Genomic DNA, 22,587 nt, shown 5'->3' with positions numbered 1-22,587 from the left:
CTACAATGTAAGAAAAAAGTTTCTAGTGTTCATTCACATTGTTGCCATTTCTGTTGCTCTTTATTTCTTTGTGTGGATCTAGATTTCCATCTGATATGATTTTTTTTTCCCACCTAACGCGTTACCTTTAATATTTCTTGTAGTGCCGGCCTGCTGGTTACGAATTATTTTATTTTTTGTATGTCAGAGGGAGTCTGTATTTCATTTTCATTTTTCAACTATAGCTTCACTAGATATAGAATTCTAGGTTGACAGTCTTTCTTTAAAGTTGGTCCATTGTAACAGACCTGCACTATAAGAATGACTGTTAACATTTTTTACCCTGTCATTCTTACTTGTGTTTCTCTGTAGATAATACATCTTTTTCCCTCTATCTGCTTTTAAGATATTCCCTTTATCACTGGTTTTAGAAATTGATTATGATGTGCATTTGTGTAGTTTCCCTTATATATCATGTGCTTGAGGTTTCCAAGTTCCCCAGATCTGTGAATTTATGGTTTTCATCAGATCTGGAAATTTTTTCACCATGATTTCTTTACATATATATTTTTTATCCTCCCCTCTCTCTCCTCTGCTTCAGGAACTCCAACTACATGCCACTGGAAACCACAGCTCATTGATGCTGTGTTCATTTTTCCTTTCAGTCTTTTTTTCTTTCTGTTTTGTATTTTGTATACTTTCTACAGCTACGTCATTAATTTTACTATTCTTTTCTTCTTCAGCCTCTAAGCTACTGCGAATTCCAAACAGCTTATTTTTTTTATAAAAGACTTTGCAGTTTTTATTTTAGAAGTTAATTTGCATTATTTTCATGTTTTCCATGTCTTTAATTATCATCTTCAATCTTTGTCTTCCTATCATGTGGAATATACTTACAAAAACTGTTTTATGTCTTTGTCTACTGATTCTGTCATCTGTGACATTTCTGGTTTTGTTTCTGTTGATTGATTTTTCCTCATTGTGGATTGTATTTTCTGGCTTCTTTGCATACTTAGTAGTTTTTTAAGGCGATGCCAGACACTTCGAATTTATGTAGTTTGGTGCTGGATATTTTGTATTTCTGTAAACACTCTTGAGCTTTGCTCTGGGGAGACAATTTGATTCTTTCAAGGGTTGCTTTTGTTGGGTGGAATCAGAGCAGCCTTTAGTGTAGCGGCGATTTGGCTGCAACACAGAAGTGGTACTTCTGAGTAATTTATCAGATTCCTCCTGAATTAGGAGATTTCCGCTCTGGCTGGTGGCAGTGTGAACTCTCCCGGGCCCTTTGAGGGCTTTGAGGATTATTGTCTCCAACTCTGTGTGTGTGGGTTTCCCCAGCATCAGGTGGTTTCCCTGCATGTGCTGGCCAGTCCTCAGGAGAACGCTGCAGTCTGCAGATCTCTGAAGCTTCTGTCTGTGCGCAGCCCTTTCCTCCAGTATTCTTTCCTGACTCTCTCTGTGGACTTTGCCCTCCCTGGGATTCCAGCTTCTCCTTCACTCAGGGAGACTGCCAAGCTCCACCTGGGCTCCTCTTCCTGAGCTGCTGCCTCGGAACTCTCTCCAGACAGTAAGCTGGGACCGTGGTAGGGCTCACCTAATTTTCTATCTCTTGGGTATCATTGTCCTGTGATGACTGACGTCCAATGTCTATACGCAGTCATTTCATAAATTTTGCCCAGTATTTTAGTTATTTCACATTGAAGTTTCACTCCAATGTTAAGAACTATGGAGGGGCTAAAATTTTACCCACCTTATAAGCTAACAAGTTTCCTAGCATGGTTTCATGGATGCTGACAAAAGGCAGGAGACGGCTGGGCCGGGAGGACTGTTACCCACAGCACAGCAGGCAGCATGAGCTTTGAGTTCTTCCCGGGCTTGCCTGCTTCCCCAAGCTCCACTGGGGGGTGCGGCGCAGCACAGAGCTCTGCGCCTCAGCTGAGGAGTCTTGCACTTGGGAAACCCCCGTCTTGCAAGGATGCTGCTCACCAACCTGCTCAAACCTTCTGGAGAAAGATGTCATTATTCTGGTTAGAGAGCAAGTCAGCTCCCTGCTCTAGAGGATATACTAACTCTATATTCTAAGGCTGTTTGCCATCCAGACATCCTTGAGAAGATATTCTGCCAAAAAGCTGATAGAAGATGTGCAGAAAACGTAACTTGTGTCATTGCTGCTGTTTTTCAAGACCATAAGGAAATTAAAATTTTCAAGCAAAGAAAGTATAATTGTGGCATTGAACAAACGAACATTGTAGGAAGAATTTTATAGACAATGTACTTCTTTATCCTGCGGAGCCGTAATTAGCTCTTCCTCCAGTGGGAGAGAAGCATCTGTGACCCTGGTTGTCCTGGGCATCCCAAGCATGTGCTCCTCACTCTTCCTTGTTGTTTTTCAGAGGGAATTATTCCTGGGCCCCCTACAGACCTCTCCGTCATCGAGGCCACGCAGAGCTACGTGGTGCTGAGCTGGAAGCCGCCTGGCCAGCGTGGCCACGAGGGCATCCTGTACTTTGTAGAAAAGGTAAGACTCTGGGATCAGCTGAGCACCTCTTGCCACTTCCTAAAGATTTCTTTGAAGAAGTGAAGATTACATTTTCATTGTGCCCTGAATTCTTTAAACCCTTGTAAACTGTGAACAATGTCCCTGGAAAACTGCATATCACACAGAATTTTGCCTGAAAGTTCTGGGGGTTTGTGGATCCCTGAGACTTCCCCATAGACTCCTAAGAGGTCCACAGACCCAAGTCATAACCCATTGCAAGAAGAGAAATGTTCCTGGAACTGTAGATTGCCTTTTTTGCAAAAATATCATGGAGCTCAGTTAAGTTTCCTTAAGTCCCCTCTCTTTTATCCTTAACACTGCTCCCTGACCATTCACTCTCAGAACACCTCAAACACCCCCCGATAGTTAACACAAGAGCACAGATATCATGGGAATACAGGTGTAGGCAAACATCTGCAAATTAGGTAACAACGTAAAAGCGTTCCATGCAACCATCTTTATGGCCTTTAATTGTTTTAGATCAGCGGCTCTTGAGAAAATGATATAGGAATTAAAAATGCTAGGGTCTGTGGTTTCCTTTATTAATTACTTTTCTTTGATGAGGGTGTTTGGCTCACATCTTTGAGGCGCGTGCCTCCCTTCCTCTCATCTCCAGCATATTGGTAGCAATAGGTGGATCCTCTCTCTTCAATGTACAGTGGGGACATCTTTGAAGAATGTCTCATTTTACCAAAATAAATTTACAAAATTTACTAAAAATTTACATTTTTATTAATTTTTATATTTTCTAGATATTAGCCACAAATAAAATACAACTTGAGTAGTATTCTTGATTAAAATTTTTTCGTCTCTATATTTTTCAAAAGAGAGCAAGACGAAGAGTGATAAACATTCACTTCCTGATGTTTCACACCCCATACCCCCTGCCTCAGTGAAGTTTTTTTTTTTTTTTCAATTATTTTTTTAATGGTGATACTGGGGATTGAACCCAGGACCTTGTGCCTGTTAAGCAGGCACTCTACCACTGCACTATACCCTCCCCCCTGCAGTGAATCTTTTTGAAATGCTCCACACGTAGTTCTGAATAAGCTCCGTGACAGTAATTACCATCTTTCTTATAACAGTGGCACAGTAACAACCTACTTAGAGGCCTTTTCTTGAGATGAGTCAACTTTGGCTTCTGTTGAGCATTTCCTCTGGTCACATAAACTTGAATGTCTCCATGAAAGTCTCCAGCTACTCCAGACCTAAATACACATGAGTCTGATTAAAAACTGAAGTGTTCTCCCACCAGTGCACCTCACTGTATGAACAGAGGGGACACTGTATGGAACAGAGGGGACGTTTATGAGTGCAGCATGAGCAGGAAGCCTGTACAGGCACAGCCAACGGACAGAAGGCCCAGGATGTTGAAGACCCAGGGAGCAGAGCATGTCCAGAGACCTGGGGCACATTTACAGAAGAACTGTCCAAATTCCAAACCGTTCTCCTGAGCCAAGTCTCAGATTGTTTCTGATGACCCCCTTCTGAGGGGGCTGTTCCCCTGCTCTTGTCCTGTGGCGCGTTTCCACCAGAGCGTGTTCACGCCCACAGCAGAGCTGCCTGTTTGGTCAGCCCTGGACTTGCACTTCTTCGTGGTGCTTTTCCCCTGGGATTTGCCTGCACGTAAAGCACAGACTTGTCTGTCAAGGGAGGGGGTGATCAAGAGGGCCTTTCTGAGGAGATGGTATTTGAGCCTATATCTGCGTGATGCTGAGTCTTTAACAAAACACAATTAAAATAATACAGCTTATAACAGCATAATGGAAACGTGAGTATCTAACACAGCATGTTAATTTTAATTACCTGCCCTAAGAATTAGAAAAAATAACTGTCATCTAAATAAATTTAAAACTTTTGTAAGGAGACCAGTGATCTTATTTAGTTAATAAAGGAAGTGATGTATTAAAGCAGCGTATTTGTCCAACAATACCAAGCCATATTTGATTTAGATAATCCTCTGGACTTCAGATGTTTCAGCCCCCATTTCCTCCAAATCTCTCCTACATTTCAGCTTGCATAACAGGTAGTAGTTTTGCTGGCAGAGAAACAGACTTCCAGGTGCCTGGCTTAGAGTCCAGTTTATTCTTGCCGTGTTTTCAATGGGTTTCGCTGTTTTGGCTGCAGTGTGAGGCGGGAACAGAAAACTGGCAGCGGGTGAACACGGAGCTCCCTGTGAAGTCTCCCCGCTTTGCTCTGTTCGACTTGGTGGAGGGGAAATCCTACCGTTTCCGAGTCCGCTGTTCTAATTCAGCAGGAGTTGGCGAGCCCTCAGAGGCCACCGAAGTGACCGTAGTAGGGGACAAGCTCGGTAAGTGTAGAGTTTGTTTGAGCCACTGCAAACCCGTTTCACTTCAGTTGGAGAGAAAATTCCAAAGCCAGAATCTTATTAGTGTACATGTATGTTCAGAAGTAAAAGTGTGGACATCCTTTTTTCATATTATAAATTTAATTCATGACTGTCTTTGACGGAAACATTGGAAAAATTTCATTATTATGAATTATTATGAAAAGTAAACTTCTCCAAGAGTTTCAACAGTATTGCTAGTGTATCCTTTTCTGGAGGGGGTTGATATATTCATGGCTGTTTAATTTATCATTATGCTCCCAAACTAGCATACCTATTTATTTTTATTTTCGGCTTTAACAAATACATTATCAAATAAAGAACCATATGTTTGACGTGGTTCCTCGTATAAAATTTATATATGTGTATATATGTCTGTGCAGATGTGATGAGAATGAATTTTTAAAACCACGCTGAGCTTGACCATGATCTTCCTCTTTTCTCAGACATCCCCAAGCCCCCCAGCAACATCATCCCAAGCAGAAATACAAACACGTCAGTGGTCGTTACGTGGGAGGAACCCAAAGATGCTAAAGAGCTGGTCGGCTACTACATAGAGGCCAGCGTTGTTGGCTCTGGCAAGTGGGAGCCCTGCAACAACAACCCTGTGAAGGGCACACGGTAACCGCGCCTGGTGGGGGGAGGGTCCCACACTGGAGCCGCAGCAGCTGCGGAGGGAGACACCACCATGGGCCCAAACAGCTGCACAAACATCCAGCGGAGGGAGATTACTCAAAGCCTTATACTCTGAATAGCCAAATGAATTAAAAATTGAACACGTCTACTGCAAAACATTAAAAAAAAAAAGGATTACTAGTGATATTAAACATGTAGCAGCCCAGTGCAGCTCTGATGAGTTCATTTCATAGCTCTCTTCTGATGCTTTCCCTTTATCCTGCTTGTCCTTTTTAACCCTCTGTTCTGGTCTTAATATCCAGTGTTTAATACCAAGGATCTGATAGGCTCTAGTGAACGTAAGTTACCCAGGCATTTTATTTTATTTTACTTTTTTTTAAATTGAAGCATAATCGACCTACAACACTAAGTTAGTTCCAGGTGCACAACATAGTGATTCAGTATTTCTATACGTTACAGAATGATCCCCATGATAAGAGGAGTTACCATCTGTCACCGTATAAAGCTGTTATCATTAATATTATTGACTATATTCCCCATTCTATACATTTCACCCTAGTGATTCATTCATTTTGTAACTGGAAGTTTGTACCTCTTAATCTTCACCTGTTTCACTCATCCCCCACCCCACACCCCTCTGACAACCACTTGTTTGTTCTCTATATCTGTGAGTATGTTTCTTTTTTATGTTTGTTCATTTGTTTTGTTTTTTTAGATTCCACAGAAATGAAATGAAATCATACAGTATTTGTCTTTCTCTGTCTGACTTATTTTACTTAGTGTAATACCCTCTACATTCATCCATGTTGCAAATGACATTCTTTTTTATGACTGAATAATATTCCATTGTACATATATACCACATCATCTTTTTTCATTCATCTATTAATGGACACTTAGGTTGTTTCCATATCTTGGCTTTTGTAAATAGTGCTGCAGGGAACATAGGGGCACATGTGTCTTTTTGAATTAGTGTTTACCCAGGAATGGAATTGCTGGATCATATAGTAGTTCTATTTTTAACTTTTTGAGGAACCTCCATACTGCTTCACGTAGTATCTGTAGCAATTTACATCCCACCAACAATACACAAGGTTTCCCTTTTCTTCACATCCCTGCCAACACTTGTTTTTTGCCTTTCTGATAATAGCCATTCTGACAGGTGTGAGGTGAAATCTCATTGTGGTTTTGATTTGCATTACCTGATGATTAGTAATATTGGCATCTTTTCATGTGGCTGTTGGAAAAAATGTCTATGCAGGTCCTCTGCCCATTATTTAATTGGGTTGTTCAGGGATTTTTTTGATAATTGAGTTTTATGGGTTTTTGGTATATTTTGGATATTAACCCCTTATCAGACACATCTCTTGCTTATATCTTCTTCCATTCATCAGGTAGCCTTTTCATTGTGTTGACAGTTTCCTTTGCTGTGCAAAAGCTTTTAAGTGTGATGTAGTCCCATTTATTTGTTTTTGCTTTTGTTTCCCTTGCCTAAGGAGACAGATCCAAATATTGCTAAGACCAATGTCAGAGAGTGTACTGCCTATGTTTTCTTCTAAGAATTTCATGGTTTCAGGTCTTACATTTAAGGCTAATCCATTTTGAGTTTATTTTTATGTATGGTGTGAGAAATTAGTCCAGTTTGATTTTTATGCATATAGCTGTCTAGTTTCATAAATTATGCAGGCATTTTTAAAGGGCAGAAAAAAGTATCAACATTTTACAAATTTTGAACATCAGCATGGCTTAAACCCAGTGCTGAGGAGATATAAATAACACCAGAACAAAGATGTTCAGAATAATTTGCCATCTCCTTGTATCTGTTTCTAATATGAGGAGCGTTATTTTTTTTTTTTCTTGCTTTTGAATATTTTATCAGCCAGCTTTGCAAGTTAATGATGAAGTTAAATTCTGAGCCCTGTTTGATTTAGGACCAACCTCAGAGGAGAGTTCCCTTCCCTCAAATTGTCAAACAGGCTTGTTAGGCAACTTCTGGCTTGGCCACTTCTGTGTCCAAAGACCCCTGTAGGATGAGTCATTTCTGCTGCAGAACATGAGAGAATAAAGACAAACCAGTTAATGGGAGAAGGCAATATGTTTTGCAAGAGATCCAGTTAGCCTGTTTGTGCATTTCACTTTCACTCTGAAATCCCCACATTTTCCAGGGACTGTTTAGAAACATGCATGGATGGGAGGCAGAGTCTGCCTGTCTACAGGCAGATGGGAGCTGCTCAGGGGCCGGCACCATTTTTTATTCATCTCTGTATCCGCAGTACCTCGCTCAGTGTCTGGAACACTGACATGCTCAATAAATATTCCCTGAACTGAGCTGGCCTACATTAGGCTGCCTTTATTAAGTACTTCAACATGCTAATAGTAACAGAGTCGTTAGCAGACCTGTTATTTCCTTTGCTTACAGTCCTTAGGATGGATTAAAATGTTAGTGATTTATGAAACAGTTTTTTTTATAGCCATAATAGCTATTAAAGAGTGAGGTTTTTTTAATGTGTGAAACTGTCCACAGATTCATACCTCGTTAGGGATCCTTATATGTAAATGACAATTCTAGAGTCCATTTTTCACCTTAATTTCAGATTTTAGTTTAATTTCTCAAGTAATTGTACCTTCCATGGGATGCAGGGAGGCAGTGAGTAGGCCTCTGTGACAAGGGGCAGCCAGTGCCTTGCAGCTTTAAGTGTATCCCTGAAGTAGCCATTCATAACAATGCTAATACCAGCTATTATTTTGGTGCTATGTAATAGGTACCATGTATACTTTATGGTCAATCTTCACACAAAAATTACCACGTAGATATTATCATCCCCATTTTACTGATAAGCACACAGAGGCTCAGAAAGGTTAGGGTGTTTATTCAGAGGAAAACCAGGACTCCTCGTTGTTTGACAGAGTGAGTTTGGAAAATTGAGCTGCCTTCTTGTCTGACACACATGTGTTACCTGGATCTCTCTGTATCTTTTTCTTCCTTAAAAAAATCATTTTCGTAAATCCAGATCATTGTGTCAAGCTAACAATCACCTTCCCTAATTCTCCTCCTAGGAAAGCTTTTAAAAAATTCCTTCCCTTTCAGATTTACTTGTCATGGATTGACTACGGGTCAGAGTTATATTTTCCGAGTCAGAGCAGTTAATGCAGCTGGACTTAGTGAATATTCACAGGATTCAGAAGCAATCGAAGTAAAAGCTGCTATTGGTAAGTTCCTTATGCATAACTTTGCAGGGGAAAAAATGAATTTTTCTAAGTTACAAAGAAAGATGCCATCCTCTCCAGAAATTGTTTAAAGCTTCTAATATTGCTCGGTGATTCCATCTTCAGATGATCATTGTCTCTGACTCCAGGTGACCTCTAACCTTCCATAGCTGTCATTCTACAGATCTCCATCACTTACCCAGACTCTGTGCACCTGCAGCCTTTTCATCTTCACAAGCCCAAGTTTCCTCAGATATTTCCCATTGAGTGAAACTCCATTCTAACTTCATGCTCACCCTGGGAACATGAGGGCCATCTGAGTCCATGAGGTGGTATATCACCCGTAAGACAGATCATCTTATACCTAAAAGCCATTTCATCTGCAACTGAGCCTGGCTTGCTTTCAGTAACAGCTCATTAACCTGCTTTCTATGAACTCTGCTGAAATTCCTGCAAGACACGTGTGACTGCTTAGTCATTTGTTTTGTCTTTGCTGGCAAAGCCAACAACAGAATAAACCAGTAATCAAGTAATTATATGTATGTACAGTGACATACCTCCCAACCTTAAAGTGGGGAAGGGACCCAGGTAGTTTAGAGCAATGAAAGTGAAATCTGATATAGCAACACATGTTTAAGGAGAAAGTTTGCTTAATATCAGCTGTCTTCAGTTAGCATCCTGTAACGCTTTTTAACATGCCTCATAATATGTCTGTATTATAAGGACATAAGGAACATGTGTCTTTAGGGTTGGGAGGTGCAGACCATTCATGTATCAGTAAAGTACATAACTCTAGTTGTTGTATAATCAGGATCTTTAATGTTTGTCTCTTGTGCACTTTGTGGTCCCTTCCCCCCCCCCCCATTCTGTTGAATAACAGCGCTTACATCTCTCAAGAAATGTCTCAGGCATGCTTTTTCTTATGTACACTTGGGTCCTGCCAATCAAAATGGTTCCCGTTCCATCTGTGGTTTTTTGTTCTCGTTTCTTCTTTTTCCAAAATATGGAGAAGTTGAAATGTTTCCTTGGTGTAAATTACGTGAAATGTATGCTTTCCATATTTCTTGCAAATTCAAGTGATTTCCGTTAAACCAAGATTGCTTTTGTTCTGTTTGTGGGCCTAATGTTTTTCTCTTTTGTTCTATAAAGTGAGAGCGGTTCGTCCTGTGTCCAGGCTCAAAGTGTTTCTGTTGTTATCTGGCAATTGTAGGGGGAGGAGAGTCTCCAGATGTGTGGCCTGACCTGAGTGCTGCGCCTGCTGGACTAACAGACTCCAGGGGAGGCGTGCATGAAACCTCCCGGCCAGCCTCTAAGAAAGATGCTTTGCTTGGTCGCAAACTTAACAAACCTTCACTACCCGGTAGCTCCCACAGCCTGGGCCAAACAGAAGTGAGGAAAGTAAGTGAAACAGTTCAGGAAGAGCTTTCCCCACAACCGCAGAAAGCAGCTCCTAAGGGGAAAAGTAAGTCTGACCCTCTGAAAAAGAAGAAGGATATAGGTGAGAGCTGAAACAGTCAAAGTGTCCCATGCGTCTCCATCAGTGTCCTCACCTCTCATTGTCTAAACCACAACCCTCCATCTGTGTTCACTTTCACCAATGTTTATTCTTAATTTTGTGTGTTTTCAGTTACCCATTTGTAACACTTTTTTTAATGAGTTGTAAGAGTAATTTTATATGGGTTTGGCTTTATACATAATTCGTTGTGCTTAATAACAATAGAATATTTAAAGTAATTTGGTTATAGAGTTCTTTTGGTTTGTCAGGTAGACGCACCTTTGACCTCATTTGGCTAGAAGAGCTAGCAAGCGGAACAAGGAAGGATTTGATAATCATAGCCTACAGGAGGTCCTTTGAAATATTTGTGTTCGTACTTGTGTGGGAAAAATATTTCACAAAGAAGCAACATTTTATCAGGATCAGTTATCAACTTCTGTTGTTCATCCTCAGGTTTTCAAATTACCTTCACATTTAATTCAAATTAACATATGTAACAATCTCTCTCTGAGTTGTCATGAAAAGTTTAACAGGGTATTATAATCATGTATAGCTATATGCTATTATCTATGAACCACCTTCCCAGAACTTATTTATTTAAGACTGTTTATCGGTAAGGCTAATTATCTAATCAGAATTCGAATAGAAAGGCTAATTATCAGTAATCAGAATTTTCTGCTTAGGCTATTTGGTACTTGTAGTTTATATATTCTAGGAGACAATTTTTTCTTATCAAATAAAAGTGAAATGGTAAACGTGTACTGATAAATTATAACATGCCTCTCAGCCATCCGCTGTATCTACCCTACCCCCAACTTCTGTAACCTCTATTTTTTGACACCTTTATTTGTTCCTTCAACTCAAGATGAGATGAGGTGTCCATTTGAGAGTTCATATTTAACATTGCTCTGAGACAGAGACAGAGACAGAGAGAGAAGGAGAGAAAGAGGGAAGGAAAGCTTTTTTAAAAGGTAAAGAATGAAGGAGGTTGGTGATGGGGGAAGAGAGAAATGTTATTTTATTTTTTTAAATCCTTACTGTTCTGAGATCTTTTGAATAAGAATGAGATAGTTCCTCGATCTTTGATAATCCAAATAAATATTCAGGAAATTCTTTTTAATGTTACTGCATACCTAGATTGATTTCTTTCCACTGCCCCACCCTCTCTTTCTTTATCAAAAAATCCTAATTTCAGTAGTTGAGTGAAAGTTTGATCAACCAAGCCACATAAATGAAGGGAGACTTTTAAAACAACATCTAGATATTTTTATGACTAGTCATTAATAAACGTGGTGACAGCTGTGTAGTATTTTGTGCCGTATGAATAATAATCAACATCAGGTTTAAAATAATGGAGCAAAAAGTGTTATAGTAAGGGAAAAATCACATGCCTTTTTTTTTTTTTTAATTTTGGCACTTAGCTGAACTCCAGAATATGATTTTTCCTATGTGTAGACAGAACCTGTATAGTTGTAAAATCTTACAGGGGTACATGCGCCTGAATGGTGAAATGCTAACTGTTTGGAAATATGTGGAAATTCTTAATAAGCAAATCAAGGCAGAAATCAGTAGACATATGCCATTTTCCTCAGGGAGTAAGTAAAAACAAAACCACATAAAGAAACGAAAATTTATGTCTTGGGGAAAATATTTCTTCTTATAGGGAACAGATCATTTTTCAGGAGATTGTACCATTTTGCTGTTAGTATTTCAAAACTTACTCCTCCTTGGGAGTGGGGGGGGGGTGGCAGGTTCTTTTTATCTTTGGAGTAGTAATAGCAGTGCACTTTTTATTGTGTGTGTTTTTTCCCTCATACACTAAGTTGATGCCAAGTTACTTATTGGCATCACATTTTAGTTTTATACCACAAGACCTAGTGCCCTCATGCACGGCACCAATGAAACAAGTTTGAATCACAGAAGCATTTCAGTCTACTCACGAGCTATTCATATTGCAACAGCGCCACCGTCTCCACCCTGTGATATCACTTGTCTTGAAAGTTTTCGTGATTCAATGGTCCTTGGCTGGAAGCACCCAGATAAGACTGGAGGGGCTGAAATTACGGGCTATTACGTGAACTATCGTGAGGTAATTGATGGGGTACCAGGAGAATGGAGAGAAGCCAACATCAAAGCCATCAGTGATGAGGCATATAAGGTAAGCAAGTAGCCCTCTGTAGTGTGGGGTGTTGTGCGTATGTTGACATACCCCACACACATGCATGCACACACATGCATGTGCCCAGCACCTTGTCAGTGACTCATGGCATCTCTCCAGTGTCCTTTGACATGACTTTTGTGACAAATATATAAAGATAAAAAGAAGTGTTTTGGCTGATCAGGAAGGATGTATATTTTCTGATTTATACACATAAACATAATTTCTCAGAATATTTACTATAAATTATATACTTTTAATGAAAACTAATGTTTTTTACAAAAATTAACTCACAGAATATCGGTAACAATATGCCACTAGTTTTAAGAGTCCCTAAATCCAAATGACTCTGGATTTTTAAACTCTCAGTGTCCAAGTCTCCAAGAATAAGGGGAAGTGGGCCTGATGGCCTGACTCAGCTCCAAACCAATCAGGACTGGATCCCCTGGCAATCAGTCCCCATCTTAGGTGCTTTCTGGAAAGATACTGCATTAACACAACAAAAGACACTTCATCACTCTCATCACTTAGGAAATTCCAAGGGTTTTAGGAGCTCTGTGCCAGGAATTGGAATGAAGACCAAATATATACTTCATATTATAAATCATAATATCACAGTCAGGCACACCCAAGATAATTTATCTCCATTTTGAATAAACTCAAAATCAACAGATTAGGGATCTTAATTACATCCTCCTTTGCCACATGATGTAACACAATCATTGGACTGACATTCCAGTACCTTTGCCGTGTTCTGTTGGCTAGAAGCAAGTCTCAGATTTCACCCACGTGCAAGGGGACCTTACAAAAGGGTGTGACTCATTGAGGGTCACCCTAGAAGGAAATAAATAAAATGTTGAACAACTAGAAAAACAAACCTGTTCACTATCTTTGATGTTGTCCCTGTTGCAGATTAGCAACTTGAAGGAGAACATGGTCTATCAGTTCCAAGTGGCAGCCATGAACATCGCTGGGCTGGGGGCGCCCTCGGCAGTAAGCGCAAGCTTCAAATGTGAAGAGTGGACCATTGCTGTTCCAGGTAAGCCGTGAAAACCATGTCTCAGCACTGGGGCTCAGAGTTTCTTCCAATAGAACCTACAACTTGGAACTAAATTTAAGTGCTACATAGACAGCTTCTAAGGGAAACCAATTTTCCTGGCACCTCCAGTTTACATAAAATATTTTTACCATACTATTAAATAATAGGTATCAGTATAAAACTGAGTGTGAATTTCTTATACTTACATTTCAGATAAATCCTAAAGTCCCCATAGCTCAGCCTCTGCGTGGAGTAGGATTGATGGAAGCACAGTCTGAATGCCGCATGATCGTTTAAAAGGAATTCCAATCTTTGCTTGTGCTTCTTGAAGTCCAAAAAAGGGCACCCAGTTCACATCCCTCAGTAACATTGCTCAAAACTTCTTCCTGCACTCCTGAGTTCTCGTGCATTCGCCTGCTGCTCTGGAGCCTCTCATTAACAACCCAACGACTTTCCCCCAACCCCAGCCTGTTCAATTCCTCAATTCCTTCCTTTCACAGATAAAGAAACAGACTTAGGTTAAATGGTCACACAGGTTGTCAGAGGCAGCTGGGATTGGAAGCTAGGTCTGCTCATTCCTCGACGACAGAGGGCAGGAAGCAGCAGCACTGGGTTCCTCGTCTGGAAAGCAGGGCTGGTGCTACCTGTTTGGACGCTTCTCTGGCTTCTGAGGATGACACAGGACAATGGCCGTAAAAGCCCTTTGCAAAACAGAACGTGTCACACCAGTGTAAGGCACTGGTTATTCTTTAAACCCATTTCCAGCCAAGACGTCTTCGGAGGACAAGCATAACTCATTATCTGTGACTGTAAAGCTGAGGTAAAGGGCCTAACAAACAGTGAGCAATTGGTTGCAAAATGCCCAAGCATGAGTCTGTGGTTGTGATTGGCTCATAGGCCTCACTGTGAGTCAGTTTAGGGGATTTTGGTTGGTTAGAAATCACTTGTTATTTAAAAAAAAAAAAGAGAGAGAGAAAAGGAAAATAATTAACTCTGTCACCTGCCTGCATAGCAGCTGGTAGGCATGCAAAGATGCAGGCAATGACCGAGTAGCTGGGACTCTCCCAAAAGTGCCAAGAGCACACCCAGGGAGAACTTTGGCTTCCTTTCCGAACAGGTTGATCAAGTTCCTTAGGTTCTCTGAGCTTTCTTTGAATTGTCTTAGGGATGAACGAGACAAATGAATGTAAAGTACCTGGCAGGGTTTAGCACAGATTCAGGGCCTGTGAGATTGATTGCATTTATTTTGGTAGAAGTTCTTTGTAAACCATAACAGTAGTTTGTTTTTACCCCTATATATACACTTTACAGGGTGGATTTTCCTCCAGTGGGGAGCTATTTTGCAATACATTTATTTTTCCTTTGAAAAAAAATATTACTATCTATATTCATATGCCATTGAATTGAGTTGCTTTCTTCATCCTCATTGAGACTAGAAGGAATTTTCAGATTGTCATCCAAAAATAGCCTGAAACTGAATCTGCAGCCAAATTAAACTTCTCTCATACAAGGTGAGGAACACAAGCCTGAGGACACCCTGAAGGCAAGGCTTCATCCAGCCGCTGGGGGGTGCCTTGAACTGGCCTTAACCACTTGCTGCCCGTGAAGGCTCTTAATAGGCTGACGTAGAGCCATGGAGGACACGATGTGAAATGAGCACGAAATACCTGTTTCCATGGGAACGGTAGACAAAAGAACACCAGCAGCATCAGATTCAGCATCAGATTCAGCTTTAAGACCTTAAATGTGGACCTAGATTTACACATCCTGGAGTTCTTATCTACATCATGACGTTTTACACATCGGTCTCTCTCTCCCCGGCTCAGGACCACCGCACAGTCTCAAGTGTAGCGAAGTCAGGAAAACCTCCCTGGTTCTGCAGTGGAAGCCTCCCACCTACTCAGGACGGACCCCAGTCACTGGCTACTTTGTGGACATAAAGGAGGCCAAAGCCAAAGAAGACCAGTGGCGAGGACTCAACGAGGCGCCTATTAAAAACGTGTACCTGAGGGTAAGAGGATGCTCATCATTTGAGAAACCTTTTTTAGAAAAGAAAGAAGACTCGTGTAATGGTAACTTTAAAGTCAGCAGGATAAAACAGAGCATCTCAGCTTTGGTCTATATCACGGTTGGGCTCCTGGTAGGATTTCATTCGGCAGTGGTTGGGGTTTGGAGAAGATAAAACAATTTGGTTGTAATTTAACCCAAATCCCTTGGCCTGGCTTTGGAAGACATCCCCCAGCTCCTTCCTCTCTCTTCTTCCCCTCCTCGCCTCCACTTACCCACCTCCTACTTTTGTTCCTCAGTCTTAAGATGTTACTACTTGCCATCCCCAGAAGGTGACTCTAATCTTTCGAGGGTGGATTTTGATTTGAGGGTGCTATTTCCATAACACTGACTCCTGTAAGCCTTTAACTGCTGATCCTTTTGAGTCCTGCCCTGCGGCACCTCACCTGCTCCCTCATGCCTGTGCTCCCGGGAGCTCTCGGAGGCCAGAAGAATGGCTTCGCTCAACTCATGACCTTATCCTCACCCTTATCCGTGCTCTTGCCTTCCAGATTCCTCTGGAGTGTTCCAGCTGAACCAGTATCTAACTCTGTCTACCAAAGAATGTTCTGCTGTAGCCACTGACTCTCCCTTGTACCAAATGGAAATCTCACAAGAATGTTTTCCCCTGTTGTCAGCAGGGGCATCTGGAGACCCTGAATCCACAATAGGGCCTCAGAAACCATGGGGAATGTGACTCCAGTTCTTACTACTTAGAGTGAAGTGTGGCCACATGACCGCAGTCATAGAGAAGCTGCACAGTCATTCAGTGTCCAGCCCTGTCTGCTTGCAGAATAGGCCAGTGCCTAGAGGCTGGGCCTTGGAGGGTGTTCAGAGTATAGCTGGTTTAAGAGATTTCTCCTGTCAACCTGATACTGAGGACCAAAGTCCAGACCATTTGTCAGCTGCTCTCTGGGGTTAAGGCATTTATAGTCCCTATAAAAAATGTAAATATATTCTCTAGGAGAGATAACCCTTAAACCATTACATCCAACGTGCCATTAACTCAGCTCAGCGCATGCCAAAGAATTTTCCAGGCCCTTACAAAACCACGAGGAGATGAGGAAGGCCGCATTTTGTGGGGAAGAGAAAAGGTCAAGGGAGGTCTGGAGCCTAGGATGCTGTTTGACTGTCTAGATAAGTCAGGAGGCTCTTAGATAGAAAGAGACCTCCGAAGGCCAGTGTGAAATAAAGGTCGGACACATCCAAGGTGGTGGTGGTTTGTGTTAACGGCCACGATGACTTCCAGATCCTCAGTCTGCCACAGCACAGGATCCAGGAGCTTGAGGTTGAGGTTGGACCTGACTCACATGAAGCAAAACAAGGGTGAGAAGCCGAGCAAAGGGGACCGTGAGCCCATAAAAAACAGGCAGGAAGAAAAAGTAATAGAATTTAAACACACCAAAGAATGGTTAATGTCACTCATTAAAAAAAGAAGAAGAAGAAAGGCAAATTTAGGGGAGAGAGAGGCATGGGGGTTGAGTGCCCCTCCCAAAATGGGAGATGAACTTCCTGTAAGGAAATGACTTTAGAGTTTGGCCACAGTTTTTACAGTGAAAATAGAATTAATGATTTTTCTGGTTATGAAACTGACATATGCTCATCTGACATATTCAAACAATAAAGGCATAAAGAAGAGAAGTGAAGATGTTCTATAATCCCCGACCCATTTTGATGTGGACTCACTCTTCCAGATGTTTCATATTCAGAAAACTTTCAAGCCTGAAATGGAGACAAAATGTACTTGTTAAAAAGTGTCATCTGGCAAATGTAAGTGAGGGTAGGAGATCCAGCTCCAGGAACAGATTTTAGCATCACTGCCCCCGAGCACCGTGGGTTAACTGGTTTCTTCTGAAAGCGTCCCTGTTCACATTAGCACCTCTGGGGATTCCTAGAGAGAGTTAAATGTGCATTACCTTCAGCCAAAAGGTTTAACCAACAGAACTCATACTTCCTAATTACAGTCTGTGAGACAACGTGGTGAGAAGGGAGTGAGTCATTGGAAGGGGCGGGAGACATGGATGGAGGAGGCAGGGGAATGCAGCTCCTTCAGAAGTTATAAGGAAGGAAAACAAATCCAAAAAAGGAAAATAGACGTGATGTGTGCCTAGATCATGCATCTCTAGTGCTTTAAGCCAGCAGTCATCACCCCTGAGGTGATGGAAGAGTGGGGGCTGTCCCTGTCACCCCAGCGACTAGACTCTGGGGCGTGGATTCACTTCCTGGGCCGTGTTGCAGAACTCTGACTCACGGCCGCGTATACCTAAGTGGCAGGTGCAGATGTGGCAGGCATCCAGCAACTGGTCTATTTTTATCACAAGAAGGAAATGTTCCTGTGTCTTTCTGTAAATCCACAGTTGCCTGGCATTACTTCTAAATGTAGAAATTAAATTAAACCCTATGCATTTAGCCTATGCTTAAATTCAAGTTCATTTACAGATTAAAATCCATTCAAAAATCCATTAGTCCAATGAAAGCTATCGCTACATAAATAGTGACATCCTGTTGTCATAAACACAATTCAATTAAATAATTAGATTAAAAACCCAACAGTTTAATACACAGCTCTTTTAAATGCATGGTCACAAACACTTCATTGAATACATGTATTCTGGCTTTGGTTCAAATTACATTTTCAATATTAATCTCCACCACAGCATTATGGGAAAAAATTGTGTCCTCTGTGTGTAATAAATTCCTTCTTAAAATACAATATAGCTTTTAAAAGGCACGTGTTTTAAAAAGAAAAAGATAATTTTTTGTGAAATATTAACAGTTTTTATAATGAGACTGTGCTGAACCCAAAGAAGGTCACAAAAAATTATGAAGTGGGACTGTCATATAAAAACTGTAAATATTGTTTATTTTTCTTATGTTCTTATAACTCTAGCTCGGTGGCACATGTGCCACAGGTCCTCAGCAGACAGCTTCCTGATTATTGAAAATGTACGAATTGGGAATTTGGGGACATTTTGACTGTTCACAAATTACTAAAATTCACAGTCATGTTCATTGCTTGTCTACTTAGTGGGAAATAGCTATATTAAGTTCACCAGGACAGTTCCTGTTTGTTTCTGTTCCAGTGCTTTAACATGCTTTTAAACCAATGGAAATTGACCCATGATCCATGCTTGTAATTCCCCTCTCTCTTGCCAGAAATGTTGTCTGAAATTACTCATGAAATGTCTCAAAAGGCTCGGGGAAAAAGGGCAGCATCTGTGCTCTTATGAGCACTTTGTATTTTGTCTTTTGACCAGAGAGTAAGGTGGCTAACTCCTTTGAAGCAAACTTGTATCAGTCTCCTGTTCCTGCTGCTGGTGGTCATTAAATTGTCTAAAAAAGAAAGAACACCTGAGTTGCAGGGGATCTTGGGATTGTCTCCTTACAGTGGCACAAAGAGGAGGAGGTCTTGGCTAAAGCCGCGTGCTTAGCCTTTGAAGGAGTCAGGTTGAGAACCCACACCCTGTGCCCTCTGTGCTGTATAACTAAGTCGCCACCGCAGGGGAAGGGCACTTGTGTTCAAATGATGCAGAACGCCCATCACTTCTACACCTGTTTCTTCCAGGTTCAAGGCCTCAAGGAAGGTGTCAGCTACGTGTTCCGAGTCCGAGCCATGAACCAGGCAGGTGTCGGGAAGCCGTCCGACCTGGCTGGGCCTGTTGTGGCAGAAACCCGTCCAGGTGGGCCTTTACTTTTTCACTAAAGTTAACCTCATCTGTGTAAGATACCAAAGGAACATTCAACCTTACTTCTGTGCTTTTCCTCATTTTCAAAATCATCACTGTATGCAACCTGAATGATGGGTAAGTGTGACCTTGGGACACGACAGTCATTTACTCCATCACAGGCCCTCAGGGCAGCAGTGGAGCCAGGTGGGTGGTGGTCCAGGGCTACTCTGATTCATCCTCAAAAACAGGGAAGTTCCTGATCAAATTATGCTTCCTGGACGCACTGTTTCAAGCATACATTCCTGGGACGTTATTCCTATTACACTGTGGCCATTTACTCCCACGAGAATGTTTTCCCATCACAGAGGAAGCTGGAACAACCCAGTTAGCAGGCATGATCTTTAAACAAAAGTAGGATTTATATCATTGTAGCTACTAAGTTAAACCAGAGGTCAGCAAACTTTCTGTGAAGGCCAGACAATAAATATTTTTGACTCTGTGGTCATGTGGTCCCTGTCACAATCCTCAACTCTGCCATGGCACCAAAGCAGCCCTAGACAATGTGTAAATTAGTGAGCATGGCTGTGTGCCAATAAAACTTTATTGTGTGTGTTCTGTGCATTGTGTAATATGATGTATTACATCCAGTATGAAATTTGAACTGTAACTAGTTTTCACATGTCTTGAAATATTAATCTTCTTTTTTTTTTTTAAACTGTTCTAAAATGTAAAAACCATTCTTAGCTTTCAGGCTATACAAAAAGAGGTAATGGGCCAGATATAGCCCACAAGCCATAGTTTGCTGACCCCTGGGTTAAGCTAACAGCGTTCCGAACTGAATGATCTATACAGCTGGGGCAGCCCTCACTTCCCAGCTTTAAGACGCCATGATTGGACTAGGAAAGATAGTCTTTCCCTTTGTTATGAGAACAAAGTTTACAGTGTTCAGTGTGCAAACAGTTTCAGGTCATTATGTAACACTTATTTTGTCATTTAATCTCTGTCACTTTTCAAAGTTACACATTTCAGTTCATTAAAGTTGTATGAAAGAAAGCACTGGAAATGAGAGGATTTAAAAAGTATTAACTAGTTATTTTAAGTTTATGTTCATTGTAGTCCAAGGACTCTCACTATTTTCGGATTGAAATGAAAAGCAGACACATAATGTGACGTTTGTTTTTATGGTGAGAAGAGCATGTAAACGTAGGAAACTCTGCCCTCACTTCCTGCTACTTGAGAAGTATAGTAAAGGTACCCTTTGAGGAGGTACCTGCCCCTTGCATCCTATTGCTTCATAGCCTGCTTTCAGCTAATCTTGTGACTATCCCAAAGTGTGGCAGGTGTGTCTGGAGAGAGTGCATTACCTCATGTAAGTATGCAAGACTTCACGAGAAAAGAGAGGAATGCTAGGGATGTGTATACCAGGTAAAAGGTGACACACAAAGAGACGAGGACACATATTCCTATAGAAGTCAGACCCTCCAGGTGCCAACTGTGTGGAAATACAAGGTGCCAAATGGACACGCGAAAGGGCCCAACTAGGAGTCTGCCCTGTAAGAGTATCTAGATTATGTACAAAAAACCTCTTGATCTAGTCATTGATAAGTTAAAAGCACCCTTTTAAAGCAGTGAAACCCAAATCTGATTGAAAAAAGCTTAAATTGATTTCTTGTTTTCTCATCAGTCGCCTCAGAACGGCAGGTGGCCAGGCATGACTTTAATAAGGCCACCACAGTGGTGACTATACCACCAGAAAAGGGGCTGCTGGCGAGCTCCTGGGCAGAGTTTTGTTTCACTGCTTTGGAATAAGGCGCCCAAAGTCATTTTGTGGCCGATCCATTCCCAGAGGGTAACTGCAGACAGCAGCTGCAGACGTCAGTGCATAAACAGCACCAGGCTAACCCACCCAGCAGCCAGTGGCTCAAGCCTGGGGAGGAGTCCTGGGAGGAGCAGAGTCAAGCTGCTTGACTTGAAGCAGTGACATGAAGGAGCCCAAAGCCCAGGAGACACTGGGACTTGTTCTACAGGCAACAAGCACGTTCATTCCCGCACCGTGTATTTCCTGAGCACCTGCTACCTGCCGGGTGCTGTGTGGGCCGTGAATAGAGTATCATGTCATTGTCACTGCCTCCCGGGCTCACCGTCTAGCGGAAGAGCGGTGTGTACACATGCCGTGAGTGAGCTTAGGTGGAGGTTCACGAAATATTTTCCATAGTTGAATAGGCTGTAAGCAGGATGCTAAGGATTTCATAAATCCCTATAAAAACTTATATGTAGCCTAAGGTTGTCTGTATTTATTAATTTTGTTCAATAACAATATATTACTTTTTTAAAGTTTTTATTGAAGTATAGTTGATTTACAATACTGTGTTAATACCAGTATATTACTTTTAATCAGGTATTTATCGTATACTAAAAATGGTTGGGGCTGGGGTTGGAGGATGGAGCCTACCAGTTTCACGGTGTGGAATGTGAAACTTGGATTGCTAATTCGGAAGAACAACTTCTTTTGGAACACATTATTAAAATTTCAGATAGAAAAGAAGGCTTAGCATGTAACAGCAAACCTCAAATACATGTAACAAGATACCTCAAGCGTAACTTGAATTCCAGTTAAAAGTCAACCGAATCCACTAGGGTCGGTAGGATTACTGGTCTCCCTTTGAGGCTGACAACATGCCAGCAGATGTAGCCCAGCCACTGGCACAAAGTCTAATCGTGCTGGTAACGAGGATCAGGAAAGGGGCGGAGTGTGCCGGGCCCTGCCCAGAGGTCTACTGGCTGAACAAGCCTGTAAGAAGAATAAGCTGGAAAATATTTAGTGTAGATTTGTTGGGACATAAAGGCACTTCTCTTCCTGATATTTGGTATTTTTCAAATAGTGTCCCATTGATTGTATCAGGCCTGGGCTGAGGTGGAGGCGAGGTGAGTCAGATCACATGGCAGACAAGCGAGACCTGCCAAGGTGCAGCTGGTGACCTGGCGGGTGACACGTAGCAGGGGGAACCGGCTGCCGATACTCTTACTGGAGACCCAGCGGCAGCAGGAGAACTCAGGTGATGGGCGGGGGAACCCGGATGCAAGGCAGAGTCCCAAGCAGGAGCTGGTGACTGGAAGTCGGGACTTGTCCCTGGGAGTGAGGCAGGTAGAAGAGCAGAGCTCTGGGAGGAGTCATGAGCTTCCACTGGGCTGACAGCCTGGTAGCCGACCCCAGTTTTTGAACACTGGTTGGTTGTAGAACCTGGTGGGGCTAAGCCTGCACCTGTGTGCTCAGTGGTCTTGAGGTGGAGTTTTGAAGGAGTCTGATGCAGGAAGCCAGGCTGCCTGATAAGGATTAGCTCAACTGGCTAATTTAGAAAACATCACTTGCATTTGCTCACTGTTCTCTTTCACCCATTAGGAAAGTAGTTTTCAGCCTAGAGTGTACATTACGTTAGAATCATGCCAAGAACTTTTTGAAAATATTGACTCCA

At 41.8% G+C, this 22,587-nt stretch overlaps 1 protein-coding gene across 3 annotated transcripts in view; it reads left to right on the top strand.

Annotated features, from left to right (window-relative positions):
• Positions 1–22,587, top strand: part of MYOM1 (myomesin 1) — a 122,052-nt gene that overhangs the window by 67,575 nt on the left and 31,890 nt on the right. Inside the window, exons 14-22 of one of the 3 annotated variants that reach the window (XM_064481558.1) lie at positions 2,373–2,497; positions 4,646–4,829; positions 5,312–5,486; positions 8,590–8,711; positions 9,919–10,206; positions 12,165–12,361; positions 13,274–13,400; positions 15,227–15,411; positions 19,012–19,126. In XM_064481558.1, coding sequence (XP_064337628.1) covers positions 2,373–2,497; positions 4,646–4,829; positions 5,312–5,486; positions 8,590–8,711; positions 9,919–10,206; positions 12,165–12,361; positions 13,274–13,400; positions 15,227–15,411; positions 19,012–19,126 — 1,518 coding nt within the window. The remainder of the gene's footprint in view (positions 1–2,372; positions 2,498–4,645; positions 4,830–5,311; positions 5,487–8,589; positions 8,712–9,918; positions 10,207–12,164; positions 12,362–13,273; positions 13,401–15,226; positions 15,412–19,011; positions 19,127–22,587) is intronic. The other 2 variants (XM_031439130.2, XM_031439131.2) reach the window with 2 other exon arrangements.

The sequence above is a fragment of the Camelus dromedarius genome, chromosome 32 (assembly GCF_036321535.1).
Source record: "Camelus dromedarius isolate mCamDro1 chromosome 32, mCamDro1.pat, whole genome shotgun sequence".
Classification (NCBI taxonomy): Eukaryota; Metazoa; Chordata; class Mammalia; order Artiodactyla; family Camelidae; genus Camelus; species Camelus dromedarius.
This window is presented reverse-complemented; position numbering and strand designations above follow the sequence as displayed.